Raw genomic sequence first — 25,000 nt, 5'->3', positions numbered from 1 at the left:
ATATATATATATATATAAAACTAATCTAATATTGTTGGAGATTTGTCTGTTTTTCATGATTGCGTTTCATCGATTATGAAATCTAAGGCCGTTTTTATTCTTTTGGCAAATGTCAATGCAAATATTTTGTAATCATTATTTAGTAAACAGATTGGACGCAGATTGTCAATAAGAAGTACATCTTTTTCTGGTTTTGGGATTAAAGTTCTGAGGCCCTGGGTTAGGGTGGGAGGAAGAGATTCATGATGAAACATTCTGAGAAGAAGCTGTTTAGAGAAAGCTTTATAGAACTCTGAGGTGATTCCATCAGAACCTGCAGATTTATTAAGTTTAAGGTGTTCTACAGCTGAGATCATTTCCTGTAATGCTAAGGGCTTGTCACATAAAACTTTTAGATCAAGGTCAATTGATTTAGTTTCTGTAGGACGCAAACGCTGCTATAAGCAGATTCTCATACTGAACTACTGTCGAGCCACATTGTCATGGGAAGCTCCAGCCCCTACCCCCTACAGGGCTTTGAACTGGACTCAAGAACTTTTGTTGAGACTCCAATTTCCTACCCCATGTGAAGGTCCCGACACCTCGGAAGTTGGCTCAAACAGACAACTGGACTCAACAACTTTTGTTGAGACTCCAATTTCCTACCCCATGTGAAGGTCCCGACACCTCGGAAGTTGGCTCAAACAGACAACTGGACTCAACAACTTTTGTTGAGACTCCAATTTCCTACCCCATGTGAAGGTCCCGACACCTCAGAAGTTGGTTCAAACAGATTTGAATCAACGAGAGCACCCTATGGGGTGATTTGGAGGTCTGTGACAGTCATGACAAATGTCTGATAATGACATTTGGCCCGAGTCACATCCGACTGTAAATTACTTTTTGTCTCTCGCCTGATTGGTGTATTCTTGCTTTAACTTCTTGTATAAGAAGCTTGTTCCAATTTCACTCGGTGTCAGCCACCGAACCAGACACTGTCTGTATCTGTCAGCTGAACGCCGGCTAGAATAAAATCTCTCAATACCACAGCGGACTCTTGAACTGGACTTTGTAATATTCTTCAACACTACCAACATTTGATGTTATAATGACCATGATTTTTTATTTTATTTTTTTTCATTGTCTTTTTTTCTTCTGTGCATGATGCTTTTCTTTCTTTTTAGCAACTTTTATTATGGTGATTGTTTTTGTTTTTTTCTTCTCTACTGGGCTTGATGCCTTTCGTTTTAGCTACTTTTATTGGCCCGGTTTCCCAGATCAGTTAAGTAGTTCTTAACAGCGAAAGACTTCTTTCAAACCTTCTTAAGGAGCCTGTGAAAGAAAATCGCGTTTCCCAGAGTCGCTCTTAGCTTAAGTATCTCTTTCATTAAGAAGGAAATGAAAGATGCTGCTGACCCAGTCTTTACAACCATCTTAGTGAACAAAGACTCACAGATCCAGCCGCGTCAGGCAAATCAATATTACACCAAGCAATGAGATATTAAAACAATGCACACCGCCCAAGTTTTGATCTATTTTATACTTTAGATTTATATTGTTTAGCATTTATTGGTGACAGCAAAGGGGGAAAAAAAAGAAAAATAAGGAATAACAAGTGTGTTCCTGTATATGCTTTATGCATTACGCACAAATAAAACGATCATCATAACTATCATTTATTTGATAATTTGGCTGCTATACAGCATGTTCTCGCTGCAAATCAACCGCGTCGCCGTGCGCGAAGCAGAACTGTTTATATGAACGCATTCGTGCGTCAGCACTTCAGTCCCCTGGACGTGCTGTCGGACCGGGCTGTCAGGCAGCCGTGACACCGATCCTCCTGCGCCGCGCCCGAGCGCACCTATGTGATGACAGGGAAGCAGCAGCTGATCAACGGGATCCTTTGATGAATCGTTCATTACAGTCTCAAATATAATCAATGGTGTCGGTTTATATTAAAGAATCTTTTTACCCAGAAGAAAAAAGAGCGAAGACAACGACCCATAACTATTTTCTTCTCTTGAAAAAACCCACCTGCCGACTCGCGCTGTATACAGCGCGAGTCGGGATGCAGCAGCATCAGAAGAGCAGGAATACGTGCGAGGCGGGGATGATCTCTGCAATCTGAAGCCCTCTATAATTGTAAAAAGAATTTCACTTATCACGGGTTCTTTTTGGAACATAACCCCTGCGAAAAACCAGGGTTTGCTGTAATTCCACGTTGCGATTTGCGAAACTCGCCTTCTCTTGGCTCATGTTTTTGAACGCACACACACGCCCACCACGTTTCCTCCCGGTTTCTGCGTGTGGGGAAAAAAAGCCTCACTGTAGCCAGAAATAACGGAGTAACGCACCGTTTGGATGAAAAAGGGTCATTGAATTATATTTATCATCTTAATTTTTCATTGTAACGCACAGGCAGCAGTGAATTAGTGCGTTAGGCAGCAGTGCTGCGTGTGAAAATGCGCTGATAGAGATCGGTGATCGATTTGCCTGGCATCGATTGATTTGGTTTCAGAACCGGACAGCTGCTCCAAAGAGCTTCTGAAAGAGCGAAACTAAAGGACGGTGTTAAGAAGTCATCTGGGAAACACCCGTATCTTAGGGTTGTCTCTTAGTTCAAACCTTCTTTGAACCTCTCTTAAATCCTTAAGAGAGGTTGGATCTGGGAAACCCGGCCATTATTGACTCACTTGTCTTTTAATTACTTTTATATTGATATACTTTTCTATGTCAAGAAGAAGGGTAAATACTGTATATATGTATTATTGTTATTGCTACTATTATTCTTTTATATATGGGATATTCTTATATTGCAAGAAGGGGCCGGACTAGATAAGCGTTTACTTCTTACTGTTCCTTCTTGAATAAAACTGGTTGTGCCTTATTATTGTTGTTGATGTATGGTGGTTTTTTTTATTTTATTGTTTTGTTCAAGATGAATAAAGATCAAATCAAATCAAATCAAAAGAGATCTCAAAAAACTTCCTGCAGATTCCTCGTCACATTTCCATTCATATAATTTGGTATAAAAGTCTGAACAGTAATTTTCTGAGGGTCGTCTGTAATGACTCCATTGATATTTAGTTTTTGTATCGTGTTATGTTTAACATTAATCTTCTAATACTTCTAACAAAGATCATCAGCTTTCAATTTGTAAATATCATCCAGTTTATTTTGTAGAAGCATCAATTGTTGTAAATCATTTTCTGATAAATTATCAGGAGCTTTTTGTGATATTTAAGTTATTTCTGAAATTATATTTTCTTCTTCAGCTTTTTTAGCTTTGGTTAACGAACTCCCATACGTTCTCAAAAATTTGGACAATTCCAATTTAAAAAGTTCCCAATTAGAATGAAAAGTCTTGTATAAGCCTGAGAATGAAGAACAGCCACCTGGCTGGCGCCCCCTGCTGGTAGAAACGCACTATTTAAATGACATATTTTGCTCAACTAACAACTAAGCATAAATTACACAGAAACACCAGCAAAAATATATATATAAAAAAAGAAAGAAATATGGATTTAATCCAGATTTAAAGTAATTAAACTTTCATATTGTTTAGTTTTTATACGTTTTAAGGATTTAAAGTAATTCAATCTTCATATTGTTCAGTTTTTATACGTTTTAAGGATTTAAAGTAATTAAACCTTCATATTGTTTAGTTTTTATATATTTTAAGGATTTGTTTTTTTTAAATGTTTTAATTTATTTTTTTAAATTGTAGTTTTCTATTTGTTAATACGTGAATTAATCAAGTTTACTCCACTTTTTTGTAAATGTTTTCATTTAATCAGAATTTAAATGACTCAGCATAAATTACATAGAAACACCAGCAACAATATTACAACAAAAAAATAAAATAAAAAGGATTTAATCCGGATTTAAAGTAATTAAACCTTCATATTGTTTAGTTTTTACCTATTTTAAGAATTTTATTTTTTTTGAATCCTCTTTTTCTCCTCAGTTATTTTTCTCTTTGGCGCCCCCTGCTGGTGGAAACGTGTGTTGCAGCTCAGACGCAAATCTTTAACACAAATGTTGAAATGTAATGTTTATTCTACACATTTTTACAGCTTTGGAAAACGTTTAGAATGTTTGTGTCATGTTTGTCCTCCTACAGAAACCATGTTAAAACCAGGGGCGTTTTTAGGACCCAAAGACATCAGGGGCTAATGCTCTTTTTGATGATGAAAAACGCATAAATACAGGCATCAGAACGGCTTGTCCTAAAAACAGAGGAAAATTCTCGACGTGGAAGAGTGAGGGCGCAACGTGGCCAAACCCTCTAGGGGTGTCCGGGGGCATGCCCCCCCAGAAAATTTTGAAAAATAGACTCAAAATGGTGCATTCTGGTGGTCTCAAAGCTCCATAATCACATCTTTTATCAATGCAAGAATTAAGGCTGAACGATTTTTGAAAATAATCTAATTGCGATTTTTTTCCTCAATATTGCGATTTAAGATGCGATTATTTTTTCAAGGTCCTGTTTCTCATGTATTTTTCAACTACACAAGCAATAAATCAATCTGTTTCATAATAAACAATATCAGATTTATTTAAAGCACAGATAACAAGAAAACAAAACTGTGGCTTTACCTCTTTAACATGTCTAACTTCACATTTCACAAAACATATGTAAACATGTGGATTGCACTTCTTAAACACTGTCTAAATTAGCAGGACAGTCTATAAATAAATAAATAAATAAAATACACAGATATAAAAAATAAAGCTACCGATCTCCAGTCAGTAACATCACACACACTTCAGTGCAGGAAAAGTAAAAACAACAAATATCTGCTTTAACCAACTGGGCATTAACTCCCAATGAACACAAAACAAACTAGTGTATGTTACTATTAAATTTTAAGGAGGAAAAAAAAAAACTTCCTGAACATTCAATGAAAATATATTCACTCAGTAACAGCAGCACACAACATATTAAAGTGCAAATTCTTCTGTATGGCTCTCAGGAGATCACAGATTTTTTGCCAGGAAAACCAGCATGTCAACTTTTGCTGGTTTTAAAGATGAGCGAGTGCAAGTAACGATATTCCCTCCAGCACTGAAAAGACGCTCTGAAGGAGCACTTGTGGCAGGGACACAGAGGTACTTGCGGGCCATATTGCACAGTCGTGGAAAGTTGATCTTGTGCACCTTCCACCAGGCCAAGGGGTCATCTTCTCCATCAATGGCAGGGGTCATGAGGTAACTATTTAACTCTGCCTCAGCGACATCTTCAGGTTGCACGGGAGAAGCAGAAGAGGCCACAGCAGTCTTGAAGAAACTGCCAAGAGACTTCTTCACCTTCTCGCCAGAGGGCTGTGCACTTTGAGTGCTTTCGGTTCGAGACCTCTTCTCCTTCCAGATGAAAAAAAAAGCAATTAGTATAGATTACAAATCAATAAATATAAAATCTGTTTGTGATATCATAGATACATAATTATTACTAACCTGGTTATATGCACGCCTTGCTGATTCCAACATTTCAGTCTTGAGTCGGGTCTTAACAGTGGGAATGTTGTCCGCAGTGATGTACCGGGTTTTAAACCTGGGATCCAGGAAGGATGCAACATCCAAAAGCTCCTGGATGATGGGGTCCTTGTACTTTTCATTGAGGTATGCCAGGACCTTATTTTTGATTGACCTAGTCAGGTCAGTGTCCTCTTGATCTTCAGCCAGGATTGATGTGGCTAGAAGGTGAAGAACTGGTTTGAGGTAGGAGATGCTCACATACTCCTCTCCTGAGAGAGCATCTGTAAAGTCCAGGAGAGGATGCAGTGCCTTGTGAATAGACTCCAACACGTCAATATCCTGCCAGGTTGGGATGAGGGAGCGTGCGTATCGGTCACCAGACAACACCTGCGAAATGGCTTTGAGCTGCTCTAGCACCCTGGCAATCATCATTTCCTTGGATCCCCATCTTGTTGGGCATTCAGTAATAAGACTGTGCTCAGGAAGTTTGAGCTCCCTCTGTGCTTCACTCATTGCTGCCTTCTTCTTCCAACTGTGGGAGAAGTGCCCCACCACCTTCTTGCACAGCCCTACTGCTCTTGACACTCTGTCATCTTTGAGTGCATGTCCTGTAATACAAAATAGAACAGTGTAATTTATACAATTTGTCTTGTGTGAAACAAGGTTATCAACTTTGAAATAAATACACATTCTCTACCTCTCACATTCACCATTCACACACACATACAGGACTGTCTCTGAAAATTAGAATATTGTAATTTTCTGTAATGCAATTACAAAAATGTCATACATTCTGGATTCATTACAAATCAACTGAAATATTGCAAGCCTTTTATTATTTTAATATTGCTGATCATGGCTTACAGCTTAAGAAACCTCAAATATCCTATCTCAAAAAATTAGAATATTCTGGGAATCTTAATCTTAAACTGTAAGCCATAATCAGCAATATTAAAATAATAAAAGGCTTGCAATATTTCAGTTGATTTGTAATGAATCCAGAATGTATGACATTTTTGTTTTTTTAATTGAATTACAGAAAATAAAGAACTTTATCACAATATTCTAATTTTCTGAGACAGTCCTGTTCAGAGACAGAGACACACACACACACACACACACACACACACACACACACACACACACACACGTTATGATATTAATTTACGTACCGATGGCAAGATGTAATCTGTGCCCAAAACACTGCAGTCTGGTCCAGTCGTTCAGCTGTGCTGCCAGCACCATATTAGCTGCGTTGTCCGTCGTTATGCAGACGTGGTTTTCTTCCGGTAGATCCCAGCCGGCGAGACCCTCTCTCAGGCCGGCTGCAATGTTTTCTCCCGTGTGGTCGTCCGGGAAATAGGACACTTGAAGACAGCGCGCCTTGAGTTTTAAGTCTTGGTCGATAAAATGCACCGTTAGACTTTGGTATGGCTCCGTTCTGCGGCTTGACCAAAGATCAGTTGTCGTTGCAAAAAACTCCACTGTTTTCAGCTCCGCTGCAACTCTCTGTCTGCATTTTTTATATAGCGCAGGTATGGCTACCTGGCTAAAATGTGTGCGTGACGGCATTCGGTACCGCTTATCCAGTGTGCGTACCAAATCAATAAACCCAGGCGTGGTCACTACACGAATGGGCATCATGTCCTTGGCTATGAGTTATTTCTGCGTGCCGCTTCGAGTTATGCTCGTAAGGAGTAATACTCTCGAACAGGTCGGTCAGGGATCCCTGTCGGCTGGTACTTGGCTTAGGTGAAGCACTGGTCGTTGGCATTCTAGCCATGCAACTATCATACGTGGCTTTGTGGTGTTTTTTTAAATGCTGGAACAGGTTCGTGGTGTTACCTCGTGAGGTAGCCACCGCAGCAAGGCACGTTTTGCAAAATACCTGACGTTGCGCAGCATCTTCTCTTTTAAATCCAAAATAATTCCATACAGCTGACGTGCTGCTTCTCTTTGGTACCAAGCTTTCCGCTGTGTCAGCTTCTGCAGAGCCGGAGGCCATTGTAAATATGTACGCGGCGACGTTGACTTTTTTTCTCTCCCGGCTCTGCCTTCCCACTCTGCTCCCTCGTGCGTCAAGCCTGATTTATGGTTCCGCCTTAAATCGACGGCGTAGCCTACGCCGTAGGTTACGCGGCGACGCGCACGCATAACGCGGAACCATAAATCAGCCTTTACATGATCAGATCACGTGACCAGTCAAATCGCAGCCTTTGCGGTTAGAAAATCTCGTTTTATCACATCGCGATATTATCGCAAATGCAATTAATCGTTCAGCCCTAGCAAGAATACACACAAAAAAATCTGAATTTTTGCAAAGAATGATGCATTTTGATAACATAATAACACGCATTCATCATCATGGGTAATTCTTCATGCATGAATAAATCTTGAAATGAAGATAATTATATCTTAAACTTCTACAATGGCCAGAATCCCCCTTTCCCACCGAAAAAACTAGGGATGCACCGAAATGAAAATTGGAGGCCGAACCTGAAGCCGAATAAAATTAAAGACTTGGCTGAATACTGAGTACCGAATAGCCTACGGAATGCGGTTGTTCACAGTTTTTCATTTATTTTGCCATTTTTTTCCACAATTGCGTAGATAATAACAACAAAAACAGTAAACTAATATGAGTTGAGCCACTGTCAAGCAGCTGGCGACGCTGTTGCTTAAATTGACCAACAGGTGGCTCTCTAACATCACAGATTGTTTACTGTGCGTGATTCTGACGCTGGTTAGTAATTAAGGAGTTAAAACTCACTCGCCACTTAGGGGACTCAGTAGCCAGCAGAAACAGCAGTAGGAGCATTTATTACATTTATTAACTGTAGTACCGCTATTATGAGAGGTTATTTCTCACAGTATTAGCCTAAAGGGACTTAAGTCTGATTTATGGTCCCGCGTTACACCAACGCAGAGCCTACGGCGTAGGGTACGCCGTCGATTTAACGCGGCACCATAATTCAGGCGAAGCTGCAGTCTGTCTGCGCTGATCCTGACACAGCGGGTCGGAGCGGATTTGGTCATGATGTTTAACCTGTGTTTTGTGATTAATAAGCACGGGTTTTAATTAAATGTAATTTACGAAGGATGATTTCACGTTCAATAAGATAAGTAATCAATAAAATACAAAGTTTTGGCACAAAGGCTTGGCCTGCTTGTGGGCGAGTGGAGGGGGGCACAATAAGAGAAGGTGGCAAGATATAAGGCGAAGAACTAAAGAAAAAGTGGCCTTTAATAAAACTTGTGCAACCATTTTTAAAATAGCATGCAGCAGAATAAAGACTCTCTCTCTGCGTATTCTTTGATTTTGGATGTCGCCTCCTTGCCACAATAACAGCAGCCATCGGTGCGTAATGCTGGGCAGATTAGCACTTTCCTTTCGAACGTATTAAATACAGACGCAATCACAATCCCCGCAATAACTTTCAGGCTTGGTAAATCTCATTGCGTGTGGTAAATTAACCTATTTGCATTTTCCCCTCCCAGTATTTAGCGTTTTCTGGCGGGTACGCCCCATATTGATTATTCATCAGGGCAAAAGTACTAACTGAACAAGTTTTTACACGCGCAAACCTTTAGTAAATCAGGCCCCTAAATGTTTATAAACAATTGGCATAAATGTTGATATCGAATAAGCCAACTAGTTCGCCATGAACCTACAATAATCGGATTATGGTCTGCATGTAACCACACAGTCACTATTCCTGTCTTATTTTTGTCTCATTAAATCAGTCGTACACACAGTATCCCCCAACTGTTATCTGAGGACATGTTCGCTGCCTCTTTGTATGCACAAAATACCACGTAGTGAGTTGTAATCTACTGGCTAGCTAATAAAGCTAGTGAGTGCTATGGCTTAGTTTAGCTAGTGCTATATTGTATCATAATAGAAAGCTTATTTTCCATTGCCCATTGTTAGCAACTTTCTGTGTAGCATTTGAGCGAATTTCTTTTCCTCAGAATCTCATTGCTAATTGGTTGGCAGCTAGCTAGCTAGCTAGCTAGAATAATGCTACATGGTACGCTAGCTGGTAGTCCTTACCTGAAGATAGGCTCATTATCCGGCTGAGCTGCTGTGTCGCTCTCAGACTCCACCACCACATTGTCCTTCTCAGCCTCAACAATGGGGTTTTTTTTCTGTTAAAAAAGCTTCTAATATCCATCTTTATTATGTTTATTTAGCTAAAGTTACTTCAGAATGCATTCCTCTTTTCTGTCTCTCTCTCTCTACCTTTCCTTTTCCACTAGTGCCGTGCCTTTATCCATGATGTTATACAGGTGCAATCACTCTAGTTGATTAGGGAGTAGTAACCCAGGTGTGTTTGTTATTGATTGGGGGTAACAGGTTCATTGTGTGGGTGTGTTTTTGTCTGGGGTGCTGTGATTGGGTAACTTAGTGTGGGGTGATGACCGTCAATCAAGAGTCTTTTTCCTCAGGTCTGTGGCTAAGTGCAGTGCAGTATAGTATAGTCTTTTTTCCTCCATAAAGAAATTTTGGGCGACCGTCTAAGCCGATCTTCCCACCGCCTATGATAAATCCCGAGCGCCTAAGTCCTAAAAAAAAAAAAAAAAAAAAAAATTTTTTTTTTTTTTTTTTTTTTTTTTTTGGGGGGTGTGTTTTAGGTTCGGGGCTAGAGGAAATACATTCGGGGCTCCAGCCTCGGAAGCCCATAGCTAAAAACGCAACTGACTAAGAATATAGCACTAGGGTCAGGCGGCTCTAGAGCCGCGGGTTTGGCACCATCTTCTGGGCGAATGCCTTTACAGCTTGATTTTAATATGGTAATATTTATATATATATATATATATATATATATATATATATATAAATATATACACATTTATATGGTATCATATTGAACAAAAATAAATCCTGTATCAGGTTTTCAGTAACGTCACCTCCGATCCCGTTTATCTGATTTTCATATTTATTTTTCCGATGAATCTCTTGTTGATAAAGTCGACACATTCAAATATCTTGGACTTTGGACCCGGAACTTTAACCTTTAAACCTTACATTGATTATACTGTTAAAAAAGCTTCACTTTACCGTTCAATCAACTATTGAACTACTATATTAAATACTCCAGATCTCCATCTTAAACCTCCGACTGTATTTAACTCATTATGTAGATTTGTGTTACGTTTTCCTTTCAGAACATCATTGTTTTGTGTTTGATTATTGAACTGGTTTCAGTTTCACTGTCACTTCCTTTTTAAATGTGTTTATTTTCACAGTTTTTCCTCCATATTTAACAGAACTCATGATTCTATATAACTCTCCATGCTCACTCAGACGTATGAACTTTCCTTTTTTCTTTGTTCCTAGAATTTTAAAAGAGGTTAAAGGTAAAAGATTATTTTATTTTAAAGCTCCATCAGATTGGAATAATCTTCCCCTTTTTGCGTTCTATTACCTCTTTTCATTGTTTTAAGTTGTCATTTTTTCCATCTTAAAACATATTGCCTATGTTTTTAATTTATTTATGTATTTTTTGTGTCCTTTTTTCTATTTATTTATTTTTCTCTGTTATGTTATATTTATCTCATTGTTTCGATTATTCAATTAGTCTACTTAGTAACTAATGTGTTAGGGTTGTGTGTGGGAGGGGGAGACAGATGTGTGTGTGTTTTATGTCATGTATGTCTAAACTGTAACGTAATATATTGTAATGTTGATTGTTTTATGGGACCCCCTTGAAAATGAGATGTTACATCTCAAGGGGCTAAACTTTAAAGGAGCTGTATCTAAGAGCAATAATAAAACGAATCATAAAATGACCCCGATATGTCAACAGACATTTAAAAATCATGTTCATTTCAAATACTTATGTCACTGACAACAGCACTCAAGCCAGGATATTCCAGTTTAAAAAGAGGAGTTGCAGCCCTCAACTGATGTTTATGTTGAAGCTCCACCCTCCACCTATCTCCCAATCACCAAGTCAGTATTGTTTCTGAAGCTCCACCCTCCACCTATCTCCCAATCACCAAGTCAGTATTGTTTCTGAAGCTCCACCCTCCACCTATCTCCCAATCACCAAGTCAGTATTGTTTCCGAAGCTCCACCCTCCACCTATCTCCCAATCACCAAGTCAGTATTGTTTCTGAAGCTCCACCCTCCACCTGTCTCCCAATCACCAAGTCAGTATTGTTTCTGAAGCTCCACCCTCCACCTATCTCCCAATCACCAAGTCAGTATTGTTTCTGAAGCTCCACCCTCCACCTATCTCCCAATCACCAAGTCAGTATTGTTTCTGAAGCTCCACCCTCCACCTATCTCCCAATCACCAAGTCAGTATTGTTTCTGAAGCTCCACCCTCCACCTATCTCCCAATCACCAAGTCAGTATTGTTTCAGCATCCGGGTTGCCAGCTCAGCTCTAATTATGGCAGCCATGGCAGCCTACGTTCCTGCTGCATTCTGCAGCCTACCTGGCAACCTCTGGTCGGGGGGGGGAGGGGGAGGGTACACGCCGCTCAACAATATTTGGAAAGTGACTGCAGTACCAGTTTTGGACATTTCTTACAGACGGCTCCTTTAATTCTAAATTCTAAAGCTGCAATTGCCTACGTTTTTCTCATGACAAAAAGCCGGACGTGTTCGTCCCGCCCCAACACGAGGGGACAGGAAGCTCCTGATTGGCCGGATGACCTGTCAATCAAAAGGAGAGTACGCTCCATTTTAGCATCGCGCTCCCCCGTCTGAAAACGTGCAGGACGGAGTTACAGACGTGGAAACAAATAACATGTGCTTCTCCGACGACGGTGGAGATGAAGAGGCTGTTTATGGATATTTACTGGTAGTACCGTATTGTCCCGATTATAAGACGACCCCTTTTTCAAGACTCAAGTTTCAAGAAAGACTTTTTGAACACCAAATTCAATTTTTATACAGAATATAATGACAGTACATCTGAAACAAATGATTATAACAATATATTTGAGAGAAAAAGCCTGTTATTTTGGCTCATTGAAATCATTATCTTGAAGTTTGCATCATAACTTCTCCTCAGCTGCCGGTTCACCTGCCGAACTTCACACTTTTCTCCAGATTGTCGCTACGTTTCTCCACTTTCTGTTATCTCTTCTCTTATTTTCTCCTCTTTTCTTTCTTATATTTTTTATTTTTCTTCTTCGTGACAGGGGTTCCTTTGTCCTGGGGAGTTAAGTTCAGCATTCACTTTAAAGATATCTGGCGCCATCTAGCGGTGTGAATGGGTATAACGTCTAGACCCCGAATGTAAGACGACCCCCACTTTTTCAGTCATATTTCAATGCAAAAAACACTGTCTTATATTTCGGGACAATACGGTATAATGTATTTTGGACTAAATACTTTCAAAGTACATAATGAAAAACAAAATCTTCCCCCAGTTCTAACTAATATAGAAACATGCAGCATGTGTTTCTTCATTCTAATTCTGATACGAGACTTTTCATTTTTTGCGGCTCCAGACATATTAGTTTTTTGTGTTTTTGGTCCAATATGGATCTAAAACATTTTGGGTTGACGACTCCTGGTTTACTGGATCTACTGGACCTTTTCTGAATGTAACCAGACGATTTTTGTGGGAATATTTTTACCTGGACTGTTCCAGAATCCTCAAAGAGTAAATTCTGCACAAATCTTTGTTTGTCGTGTGGATTTGTACCAGCGGCTAAGATTATAACCTGAAGTGGTTTATATTGCTGGAATCACAAGAATCTTAGCTTTCTAAGCAAGATTTGTAAATGACCTAGTTTTGTAAATTTTGGAGTGAGTGTGCACCGAACTGGACGGCCCACGGGCGGGCCGTCCGCGCAGCAACTGAGAATCGATGCAGAATCGGGGAAAAAAAAAAAAAAAAAAAAAAAGATTTTTCCAACTCAGAGTAAGGACATGGTCCAGAGTAAGGGGACATGACTACGCTGACGAAAAAACGCACAAAAAAAAAAACGCACGAACGCAGGAAAAAACGCACGAAAAACGAACGCACGCACATCGCACGCAAAAACGCACGAAAAAACGTCCGAAAAAACGCACAAACGCACGCAAAACGCACGCACGCCAAAACGTACGCACGCAAAAACGCATGAACGCAGGAAAAAACGCACGTAAAAAACGAACGCACGCACATCGCACGCACAAACGCACGAAAAAACGAAAGCACGCAAAAACGTCCGAAAAAACGCACGAAAAACGCACAAACGCACGCACGCCAAAACGCACGAACGCAGGAAAAAACGCATGTAAAAAACGCAAATCGCACAAACGCAAAAACGCACGAAAAAACGAAAGTACGCACGCAAAAACGTCCGAAAAAACGCACGAAAAACGCACAAACGCACGCACGCCAAAACGCACGAACGCAGGAAAAAACGCACGTAAAAAACGCAAATCGCACAAATGCAAAAACGCACGAAAAAACGAAAGTACGCACGCAAAAACGCACAAAACACACGCGAAACGCTTATCGCTGGTTTAACGCTGGTCTTACGTAAATTAAAGTCAATGAACATCAGCACATCAAGTTTGTATCAAATGTTTATTTCAATGTCTTTCAGAGATACAATGATCCAACTCAAATAAATAGCCTTTAGCTTTGCCTGTGGTCTCAGATGACGCCCCAACACCCCCCCCCCCCGATGACCCCCCCCACCCCGATCACCCCGATCAAACCATGATCTGCCTGAGAACAGCAGCAAAAACAAGCCTCGCACTGCAAAAACTCACAATCTAAACGACAATATTTGTCTTTTTTCTAGTTAAAATTGCTCATTTTTAGTCAAAAAATCTCATTACACTTAAAACAAGACTCATCACTGGAAAAAACTACAATTTTCACCTGTTTCAAGTAGATTGGCAGATTTTTTTCTACTTATTTTAAGTGAAAATTGTAGTTTTTTCCAGTGATGATTCTTGTTTTAAGTGTAATGAGATTTGTTGGCCCAAAAATGAGACATTTTAACTAGAAATAAGACAAATATTCTCAGGATTTTGAGTTTTGGCAGTGTTCATCCGGGCCGATCTCCGCCTCCAGCGAAGACGACGCTTCAAAACAAACTGAAACTCAAAGTCTTTCAGGTCCAGCTGGTCGTGCCTCCCCCTGCCCGCCCCCGCCTCCCCCTGCCCGCCCCCGCCTCCCCCTGCCCGCCCCCGCCTCCCCCTGCCCGCCCCCGCCTCCCCCTGCCCGCCGCTCCTCTCGTTAGAGTCCCGTGAGTTCCGTATGTACATGTGGATGAGCCGGAGGGCGGGGGAACGGCCCCGAGGGAACGGCCCCGGGGGAACGGCCCCGAGGGGAACGGCCCCGAGGGGAACGGCCCCGAGGGGAACGGCCCCGAGGGAACGGCCCCGGGGGAACGGCCCCGGGGGAACGGCCCCGAGGGGAACGGCCCCGAGGGAACGGCCCCGAGGGGAACGGCCCCGAGGGGAACGGCCCCGAGGGAACGGCCCCGAGGGAACGGCCTCGCCCTCTCACAGCTCGTCCTTCTCCTCGGCCTCGCCGCCCTCGGGCGGCGGCCCGCCGGCGCTGCCGTACAGCTTGGTGATGATGGGCTGCACCACCTCCTCCAGCTCCTTCTTCTTGGCCTGGAAGTCCTCCAGCTCGGCGTCCTGGTGCGACTCCATCCACTCGATCTTCTCCTCCACCGCCTTCTCGATGGCCTCCTTGTCCTCGTCCGACAGCTTGCCGCCCAGCTTCTCCTTGTCTCCGATCTGGTTCTTCAGGGAGTAGGCGTAGCTCTCCAGCTCGTTGCGCGAGTCGATGCGCTCCTTCAGCCGCTTGTCCTCGTCGGCGAAGCGCTCGGCGTCGTTCACCATGCGCTCGATGTCCTCGGGCGTGAGCCGGTTCTGGTCGTTGGTGATGGTGATCTTGTTCTTGTTGCCCGTGCCCTTGTCCTCGGCCGTGACGCGCAGGATGCCGTTGACGTCGATCTCGAAGGTGACCTCGATCTGCGGGACGCCGCGCGGCGCGGGCGGGATGCCCGTCAGGTCGAAGGTGCCGAGCAGGTGGTTGTCCTTGGTCAGGGGCCGCTCACCTGCACAGGTAGGAGGGGAAACACACCGTTACACAGGCCAGGTAAAAACACACCGTTAGAGGTGGGGGCAATTCATCCATGTGTCCATGCATCACGATGCGTCACGTGACGATTTGGAATCGATTAAGTATTTTATTATTTTTTTCTATGTTATCCTATCCAGATTCCTACGACGGAGTATTAGGGTCAAACTAAGAAAAAAAAAAAAGAAGGAAATTACAAAAATAAAGTCATAATATTATAAGTAGTCAAATTACGAGAATAAAGTCGCCAAATTACGAGAATAAAGTCGCCAAATTACGAGAATAAAGTCGCCAAATTACGAGAATAAAGTCGCCAAATTACGAGAATAAAGTCGCCACATTACGAGAATAAAGTCGCCACATTACGAGAATAAAGTCGCCACATTACGAGAATAAAGTCGCCACATTACGAGAATAAAGTCGCCAAATTACGAGAATAAAGTCGCCAAATTACGAGAATAAAGTCGCCAAATTACGAGAATAAAGTCGTAATATTACGAGAATAAAGTCATAATATTACGAGAATAAAGTCGCCAAATTACGAGAATAAAGTCGCCAAATTACGAGAATAAAGTCGCCAAATTACGAGAATAAAGTCGCCAAATTACGAGAATAAAGTCGCCAAATTACGAGAATAAAGTCGCCACATTAAGAGAATAAAGTCGCCACATTACGAGAATAAAGTCGCCAAATTACGAGAATAAAGTCGCCAAATTACGAGAATAAAGTCGCCAAATTACGAGAATAAAGTCTCCAAATTACGAGAATAAAGTCGCCAAATTACGAGAATAAAGTCGCCAAATTACGAGAATAAAGTCGCCAAATTACGAGAATAAAGTCGCCAAATTACGAGAATAAAGTCGCCAAATTACGAGAATAAAGTCGCCATATTACGAGAATAAAGTCGCCAAATTACGAGAATAAAGTCGCCAAATTACGAGAATAAAGTCGCCAAATTACGAGAATAAAGTCGCCAAATTACGAGAATAAAGTCGCCAAATTACGAGAATAAAGTCGCCAAATTACGAGAATAAAGTCGCCAAATTACGAGAATAAAGTAGCCAAATTACGAGAATAAAGTAGCCAAATTACGAGAATAAAGTAGCCAAATTACGAGAATAAAGTAGCCAAATTACGAGAAGTAGTAAAATTACGAGAATAAAGTAGTAAAATTACGAGAATAAAGTAGTAAAATTACGAGAATAAAGTAGTAAAATTACGAGAATAAAGTAGTAAAATTACGAGAATAAAGTAGTAAAATTACGAGAATAAAGTAGTAAAATTACGAGAATAAAGTAGTAAAATTACGAGAATAAAGTAGTAAAATTACGAGAATAAAGTAGTAATATTAAATATATTGTAAATATATAAATATAACTTCACAAGATGCTCAATATTCAACATTTTAACACACTCTTCCATGTTACGACTTTATTCTCGTAATAATTTAATAATAATTTAATTCTCGAAAAATAACTTATTTGACCATTTTCACTTGAAATAAGTATAAAAATCTGCCAGTGGAACAAGATTTATCTTCTCATTACAAGCAAAAAAATCTTGTTCCACTGGCAGATTTTTCTACTTATTTCAAGTGAAAATCTACTTGAAACAGACTGATTTATTGCTTGTGTAGTTGAAAAATACATGAGAACAGGACCTTGAAAAAAATAATCGCATATTAAATCGCAATATTGGAGGAAAAAAAAAAAAAAAAAATCGCAATTAGATTTTCAAAAATCGTTCAGCCCTTCATTAGAATCAGAAGTGCCGGCCATGCAAACCTGTATTTATACTAGTGTGGACATTCATGTTTTTCTACAATGTTTCCTCCTCATGAAAGTAAAATTCCTTTCCAAATCATTAGAAAATGTGGTTAACACCCGTGATGTAAATTTTTGGTCATACCGCCCAGCACTAACACAGGCCAGGTAAAGACACACACTAGGGCTGGGCGATATATCGAGATTTTAATATCGATATATTTTCAAACGCGACATGGTACGAGACAATATCGTTTATTAAAAAATATATATATATTTTTTTTATGATTTTGCTTATTTTGTGACAAATTGACTTGAATGTTTTATTTGAGATTTGCACAAATGTTTTGTTATTTGCACAACTGTCAACCTCAGTGGAAAAGTCTGCCTGTTACTGTCTACATTGTATTAATTACAGTGTATTTTAATGTAATTGTTATGCAGGAAAGGGATATTTGTTTTATTTTATTCAAGAAGCATTTTTATTCTATATATGGAGGCAGTTTATTTTTATTTCATTTGTTTTATACATTTTGATATTGTGCAGACCTCTGTTAATAAAGGAACCTGTGTGACATTTGGCACGAGGCTTTGTATTAAAACTGACTGTTTTTTAAGAAATGAAGCTAACAGACATGCTAACAGAGATGCTAACAGAGAAGCTAACAGAGATGCTAACAGAGATGCTAACAGCGATGCTAACAGAGATGCTAACAGAGATGCTAACAGAGATGCTATGCTATAATGCTTTGGGGGAAACCCCAATTATGTCAAGGAAAAAATATGGATATATATGGAGTATCAACATTCAGCTAGAAAATATGGAGATATGACTTTGTCCATATCACCCAGCCCTAGCTCACGAAAACAAACTGAAATAACGAAAACTAAAATTGAAAAAACAATTGTTAACTGAACTAAATAAAAACGAAAATTAAAAGACAAAAAACTGAAACTATATTGCGTTTTTATAAAATTAACTAAAACAAACTGAAATTATAGATATAATTTCCTCCGTTTTCGTCCCTATCAATAATAGCATCTTGGTTTGATCAATTTATTCTGCTCTGGCCGTTTATCTCCAATTGGCAGCTACGGCACCTGAACGCCTCACGGCACCTGAACGCCTCACGGCCCCTGAACGCCTCACGGCCCCTGAACGCCTCACGGCCCCTGAACGCCTCACGGCCCCTGAACGCCTCACGGCCCCTGAACGCCTCGCGGCCCCTGAACGCCTCGCGGCCCCTGAACGCCTCGCGGCACCTGAACGCCTCGCGGCACCTGAACGCCTCGCGGCACCTGAACGCCTCGCGGCACCTGAACGCCTCGCGGCACCTGAACGCCTCGCGGCACCTGAACGCCTCACGGCACCTGAACGCCTCACGGCACCTGAACGCCTCACGGCACCTGAACGCCTCACGGCACCTGAACGCCTCACGGCACCTGAACGCCTCACAGCACCTGAACGCCTCACGGCCCGGGACATCAAAACTAAAACTAATAAAAACTAAACTAAAACTAAGCATTTTTGAAAATATAAAAAACGAATAAAAACTAGCAAACCCACAGTAAAAATAAAACTAACTGAATTGAAGGAGAAAAATTCAAAAGGAAATAAAACTAAACTGAAAAATTCAAAACTATTATAAACCCGTTGCACACACACACACCGTTGCACACACACACACCGTTGCACACACACACACCGTTGCACACACACACACCGTTACACACACACACACCGTTGCACACACACCAGGGTTCAGACACATTTTAACCAAAAGGTTTCTATGACTTGGCAGCGTGATAAGAATGATAAAGACGTACCTTCATAGACCTTGATGGTGACTAAGTTTAACTAGTTTTAAGTGATAATTACCTTCATAAACCTTGATGGTGACTAAGTTTAACTAGTTTTAAGTGATAATTACCTTCATAAACCTTGATGGTGACTAAGTTTAACTAGTTTAACTAATAATTACCTTCATAAACCTTGATGGTGACTAAGTTTAACTAGTTTTAAGTGATAAATACCTTCATAAACCTTGATGGTGACTAAGTTTAACTAATAATTACCTTCATAAACCTTGATGGTGACTAAGTTTAACTAGTTTTAACTGATAATTACCTTCATAAACCTTGATGGTGACTAAGTTTAACTAGTTTAACTAATAATTACCTTCATAAACCTTGATGGTGACTAAGTTTAACTAAGTTTAACTAATAATTACCTTCATAAACCTTGATGGTGACTAAGTTTAACTAATAATTACCTTCATAAACCTTGATGGTGACTAAGTTTAACTAAGTTTAACTAATAATTACCTTCATAAACCTTGATGGTGACTAAGTTTAACTAATAATTACCTTCATAAACCTTGATGGTGACTAAGTTTAACTAAGTTTAACTAATAATTACCTTCATAAACCTTGATGGTGACTAAGTTTAACTAGTTTTAAGTGATAAATACCTTCATAAACCTTGATGGTGACTAAGTTTAACTAGTTTTAAGTGATAATTACCTTCATAAACCTTGATGGAGACTAAGTTTAACTAGTTTTAAGTGATAAATACCTTCATAAACCTTGATGGTGACTAAGTTTAACTAAGTTTAACTAATAATTACCTTCATAAACCTTGATGGTGACTAAGTTTAACTAGTTTAACTAATAATTACCTTCATAAACCTTGATGGTGACTAAGTTTAACTAGTTTAACTAATAATTACCTTCATAAACCTTGATGGTGACTAAGTTTAACTAGTTTTAAGTGATAATTACCTTCATAAACCTTGATGGTGACTAAGTTTAACTAGTTTAACTAATAATTACCTTCATAAACCTTGATGGTGACTAAGTTTAACTAGTTTAACTAATAATTACCTTCATAAACCTTGATGGAGACTAAGTTTAACTAAGTTTAACTAATAATTACCTTCATAAACCTTGATGGTGACTAAGTTTAACTAGTTTTAAGTGATAATTACCTTCATAAACCTTGATGGTGACTAAGTTTAACTAGTTTAACTAATAATTACCTTCATAAACCTTGATGGTGACTAAGTTTAACTAGTTTTAAGTGATAATTACCTTCATAAACCTTGATGGTGACTAAGTTTAACTAGTTTTAAGTGATAATTACCTTCATAAACCTTGATGGAGACTAAGTTTAACTAGTTTTAAGTGATAATTACCTTCATAAACCTTGATGGTGACTAAGTTTAACTAGTTTAACTAATAATTACCTTCATAAACCTTGATGGAGACTAAGTTTAACTAGTTTAACTAATAAATACCTTCATAAACCTTGATGGTGACTAAGTTTAACTAGTTTTAAGTGATAATTACCTTCATAAACCTTGATGGTGACTAAGTTTAACTAATAATTACCTTCATAAACCTTGATGGTGACTAAGTTTAACTAGTTTTAAGTGATAATTACCTTCATAAACCTTGATGGAGACTAAGTTTAACTAGTTTAAGTGATAAATACCTTCATAAACCTTGATGGTGACTAGTTTAACTAGTTTAACTAATAATTACCTTCATAAACCTTGATGGTGACTAAGTTTAACTAAGTTTAACTAATAATTACCTTCATAAACCTTGATGGTGACTAGTTTAACTAGTTTAACTAATAATTACCTTCATAAACCTTGATGGTGACTAAGTTTAACTAGTTTTAAGTGATAATTACCTTCATAAACCTGATGGTGACTAAGTTTAACTAGTTTAAGTGATAATTACCTTCATAAACCTTGATGGTGACTAAGTTTAACTAGTTTAAGTGATAATTACCTTCATAAACCTTGATGGTGACTAGTTTAACTTTAACTAATAATTACCTTCATAAACCTTGATGGTGACTAAGTTTAACTAGTTTAACTAATAATTACCTTCATAAACGGTGACTAAGTTTAACTAGTTTTAAGTGATAAATACCTTCATAAACCTTGATGGTGACTAGTTTAGACTAGTTTAACTAATAATTACCTTCATAAACCTTGATGGTGACTAAGTTTAACTAGTTTTAAGTGATAAATACCTTCATAAACCTTGATGGTGACTAGTTTAACTAATTTTAACTAATAATTACCTTCATAAACCTTGATGGTGACTAAGTTTAACTAGTTTTAAGTGATAATACCTTCATAAACCTTGATGGTGACTAGTTTAACTAATTTTAACTAATAATTACCTTCATAAACCTTGATGGTGACTAAGTTTAACTAGTTTTAAGTGATAAATACCTTCATAAACCTTGATGGTGACTAGTTTAACTAATTTTAACTAATAATTACCTTCATAAACCTTGATGGTGACTAAGTTTAACTAGTTTTAAGTGATAAATACCTTCATAAACCTTGATGGTGACTAGTTTAACTAAGTTTAACTAATAATTACCTTCATAAACCTTGATGGTGACTAAGTTTAACTAGTTTTAAGTGATAAATACCTTCATAAACCTTGATGGTGACTAAGTTTAACTAAGTTTAACTAATAATTACCTTCATAACCTTGATGGTGACTAAGTTTAACTAATTTTAAGTGATAATTACCTTCATAAACCTTGATGGTGACGGTGGGCTGGTTGTCCGAGGCCGTGGAAAAGATCTGGGACTTCTTTGTTGGAACCACCGTGTTTCTGGGGATCAGTTTGGTCATGACTCCTCCAACCGTCTCGATGCCGAGGGTCAGGGGGCAAACGTCCAGCAGAACCACCTCTCCTGCAAATACAAGATCATTTATCATTTATAAACGTATATAAACGTCCAGCAGAACCACCTCTCCTGCAAATACAAGATCATTTATCATTTATAAACATATATAAACGTCCAGCAGAACCACCTCCCCTAAAAATAACATTTATCATTTATAAACGTATATAAACGTCCAGCAGAACCACCTCCCCTAAAAATAACAATTAATCATTCATAAACAGGTAATAAACGTCCAGCAGAACCACCTCCCCTACAAATACAAGATCATTTATCATTTATATACGTATATAAACGTCCAGCAGAACCACCTCTCCTAAAAATAACAATTTATCATTTATAAACATATAAACGTCCAGCAGAACCACCTCACCTACAAATACAGAATTATTAATTTATCATTTATAAACGTCCAGCAGAACCACCTCCCTAAAGATAATAAATCATTTATATACGTATATAAACGTCCAGCAGAACCACCTCCCCTAAAGATAATAAATCATTTATATACGTATATAAACGTCCAGCAGAACCACCTCTCCTGCACATACAGAATGATTAATACGTAGAAAACAAAAAGGATAATACACAGGCCTGTACCTGTGTATGTAGGGCTGGGCGATTTTGGACAAAAATAAAATCCAGATTTTTTCTCTGAAAACACGATTTTCCATTTCTATTTTTTTTTTTGGTAAAACTACAAAAAACAATGGAATGAATTGTTTTCAAATATTTTATCTTAAAGAAAAATAGCAAACAAATGTCCCTATTGGGAATGAAGTGCAATTGAAAGATCCTGTAAATCCTCCTTGAGTTTAGTAAAGTGACAACATTTACCATTTTCTTGACCAAACAAAGACGACTAGACGAGCTCCGTCTGTAATGCAGCTGCAGAAAAGGGACATCCATTTTCCGATTTTCCTTTTTTTAACATCGTCTTGATTTGATAAATCCGATTTAGATTTAAAATCGATTAATCGCACAGCCCTATGTGTATGTAAACGTATCTTACCAGGAATATTATACTTATGACATATACGCATCACTTAACAATCGCTGCATTGCATTGTGGGAAGTTTCTGCTTAACTAGTGTCCATCAATCCACACTGATAATTTTCTCCAGAATGAGTATGGATAGTACCGACTAGGGCTGTGCGATAATCGATTTTAAATCTAAATCGGATTTTTTTAATTAAGACGATGTTAAAAAAAGGAAAATGGATTTTCCTTTTTTGCAGCTGCATTACAGACGGAGTTCGTCTAGTCGTCTTTGTTTGGTCAAGAAAATGGTAAATGTTGTCACTTTACTAAACTCGAGGATTTACAGGATCTTTCAATTGCACTTCATTCCCAATAGGGACATTTGTTTGCTATTTTTCTTTAAAAAATAAAGATAAAATATTTGAAACAATTTATTCCATTGTTTTTTGTAGTTTTACCCAAAAAAAAAAAATCGAAAATCGGGTTTGCAGAAAAAAAAAAAAAAAAAAAAAAAAGGGATTTTATTTTTTTTCCAAAATCGCCCAGCCTAATACATACTGTATTTTTTGCGATCATTAGGTGCATATAAACGCCTTTTCTTTTTTTTTTATATAAATGTGCCCACGCGCCAAATGATGCAATGCGCCCATTGTGTTTTTTGTAATATATATATATATATATAATTAAATATTTGAAACAATTTATTCCATTGTCTTTTGTAGTTTTACCAAAAAAAAAAAAAAAAAAAAAATCGAAAATCCGGTTTTGAGAAAAAAAAAAAAAATTGGGATTTTATTTTTTTTTCCAAAATCGCCCAGCCCTAATACATACATATACATACATATATACATATATATATATATATATATATATATATATATATATATATATATATATATATATATATATATATATATAGTGTTTTTTGTAATATATATATATATATATATATATGTAATTAAATTTGAAACAATTTATTCCATTGTCTTTTGTAGTTTTACCAAAAAAAAAAAAAAAAAAAAAAAAAAAAAAAAATCGAAAATCCGGTTTTCAGAAAAAAAAAAAAAAAAAAAAAATATATATTTTTGTCCAAAATCGCCCAGCCCTATCCCCAGCCCTAGGTGGACGTGGGATTTGGGACGCAGCCCTGATTTCAGCTACGGCACCGTTAGGCATGAACCTACCGGTGTCCTCCTCGCCCGACAGAACCCCGGCCTGCACGGCGGCGCCGTACGCCACGGCCTCGTCGGGGTTGATGCCGCGCGACGGCTCCTTGCCGTTGAAGAATTCCTTCACCAGCTGCTGGATCTTGGGGATCCGGGTGGAGCCGCCCACCAGCACGATCTCGTCGATGTCGGGCTTCTTCAGGTCCGAGTCCTCCAGCACCTTCTGGACGGGCTTCATGGTGGAGCGGAACAGGTCCTGGTGGAGGGAAACACGCTTTAAATCAACGAGAACACACGCTTTAATCAACACGTTTCCTTCATGGTGGAGGGAACAGGTCCTGGTGGGGAAACACCGTTAAAACAAGTTTCCATGACTATACATGACCCTCTAAATCAATGTACGAATGAAATATAGGAATAAAACTACGTAAAAAGTCACCACAGTGAAGATCTAATGACAATTCTGGTTTTATACAAGGTGTCGGCAACCCGTGGCTCCTTTTCCCTTGAAAATTTGGCCTTTTCCCCTTGAAATTTTGGCCTTTTCCCCTTCAAATTTTGGCCTTTTCCCCTTCAAATTTTGGCCTTTTCCCCTTCAAATTTTGGCCTTTTCCCCTTCAAATTTTGGCCTTTTCCCCTTCCCCTTCAAATTTTGGCCTTTTCCCCTTCAAATTTTGGCCTTTTCCCCTTCAAATTTTGGCCTTTTCCCCTTCAAATTTTGGCCTTTTCCCCTTCAAATTTTGGCCTTTTCCCCTTCAAATTTTGACCTTTTCCCCTTCAAATTTTGACCTTTTCCCCTTCAAATTTTGACCTCCTTTTCCCCTTCAAATTTTGACCTTTTTTTCCCCTTCAAATTTTGA

General features: G+C 38.8%; 3 protein-coding genes across 3 annotated transcripts in view; all 3 read right to left on the bottom strand.

The window, feature by feature from the left end:
- The window catches only part of LOC133454881 (cylicin-2-like), a 121,812-nt gene that overhangs the window by 49,535 nt on the left and 47,277 nt on the right, over positions 1 to 25,000 (bottom strand). The window lies entirely within an intron of this gene.
- On the bottom strand, positions 4,439 to 7,737 carry LOC133454495 (E3 SUMO-protein ligase ZBED1-like). Its single transcript, XM_061733219.1, has 3 exons — positions 6,630 to 7,737; positions 5,437 to 6,065; positions 4,439 to 5,343 (listed from the first exon to the last, which is right to left on the bottom strand). Exons 1-3 carry the CDS (start codon positions 7,099 to 7,101, stop codon positions 4,960 to 4,962), a joined length of 1,485 nt encoding a protein of 494 aa, XP_061589203.1. The 5' UTR covers positions 7,102 to 7,737; the 3' UTR covers positions 4,439 to 4,959.
- Positions 14,621 to 25,000, bottom strand: part of LOC133454839 (endoplasmic reticulum chaperone BiP) — a 10,927-nt gene continuing 547 nt past the window's right edge. Inside the window, exons 2-4 of the mRNA XM_061733563.1 lie at positions 24,159 to 24,478; positions 21,834 to 22,001; positions 14,621 to 15,488 (exon numbers count right to left, since the gene is read on the bottom strand). Of these exons, the coding sequence (XP_061589547.1) occupies positions 14,926 to 15,488; positions 21,834 to 22,001; positions 24,159 to 24,478 (1,051 nt within the window). The 3' untranslated portion in view covers positions 14,621 to 14,925. The remainder of the gene's footprint in view (positions 15,489 to 21,833; positions 22,002 to 24,158; positions 24,479 to 25,000) is intronic.

Source organism: Cololabis saira, chromosome 11 (assembly GCF_033807715.1).
Source record: "Cololabis saira isolate AMF1-May2022 chromosome 11, fColSai1.1, whole genome shotgun sequence".
NCBI classification, from domain to species: Eukaryota; Metazoa; Chordata; class Actinopteri; order Beloniformes; family Belonidae; genus Cololabis; species Cololabis saira.
This window is presented reverse-complemented; position numbering and strand designations above follow the sequence as displayed.

Excerpts from the sequence above, each read along its gene's own strand:
- LOC133454495 (XM_061733219.1), bottom strand. The coding sequence starts at position 7,101 with ATGATGCCCATTCGTGTAGTGACCACGCCTGGGTTTATTGATTTGGTA. Across the intron at positions 6,066-6,629 it reads CAGATTACATCTTGCCATCG|GACATGCACTCAAAGATGAC; the intron begins GTACGTAAATTA and ends TTTGTATTACAG. Across the intron at positions 5,344-5,436 it reads CAAGGCGTGCATATAACCAG|GAGAAGAGGTCTCGAACCGA; the intron begins GTTAGTAATAAT and ends TTCATCTGGAAG.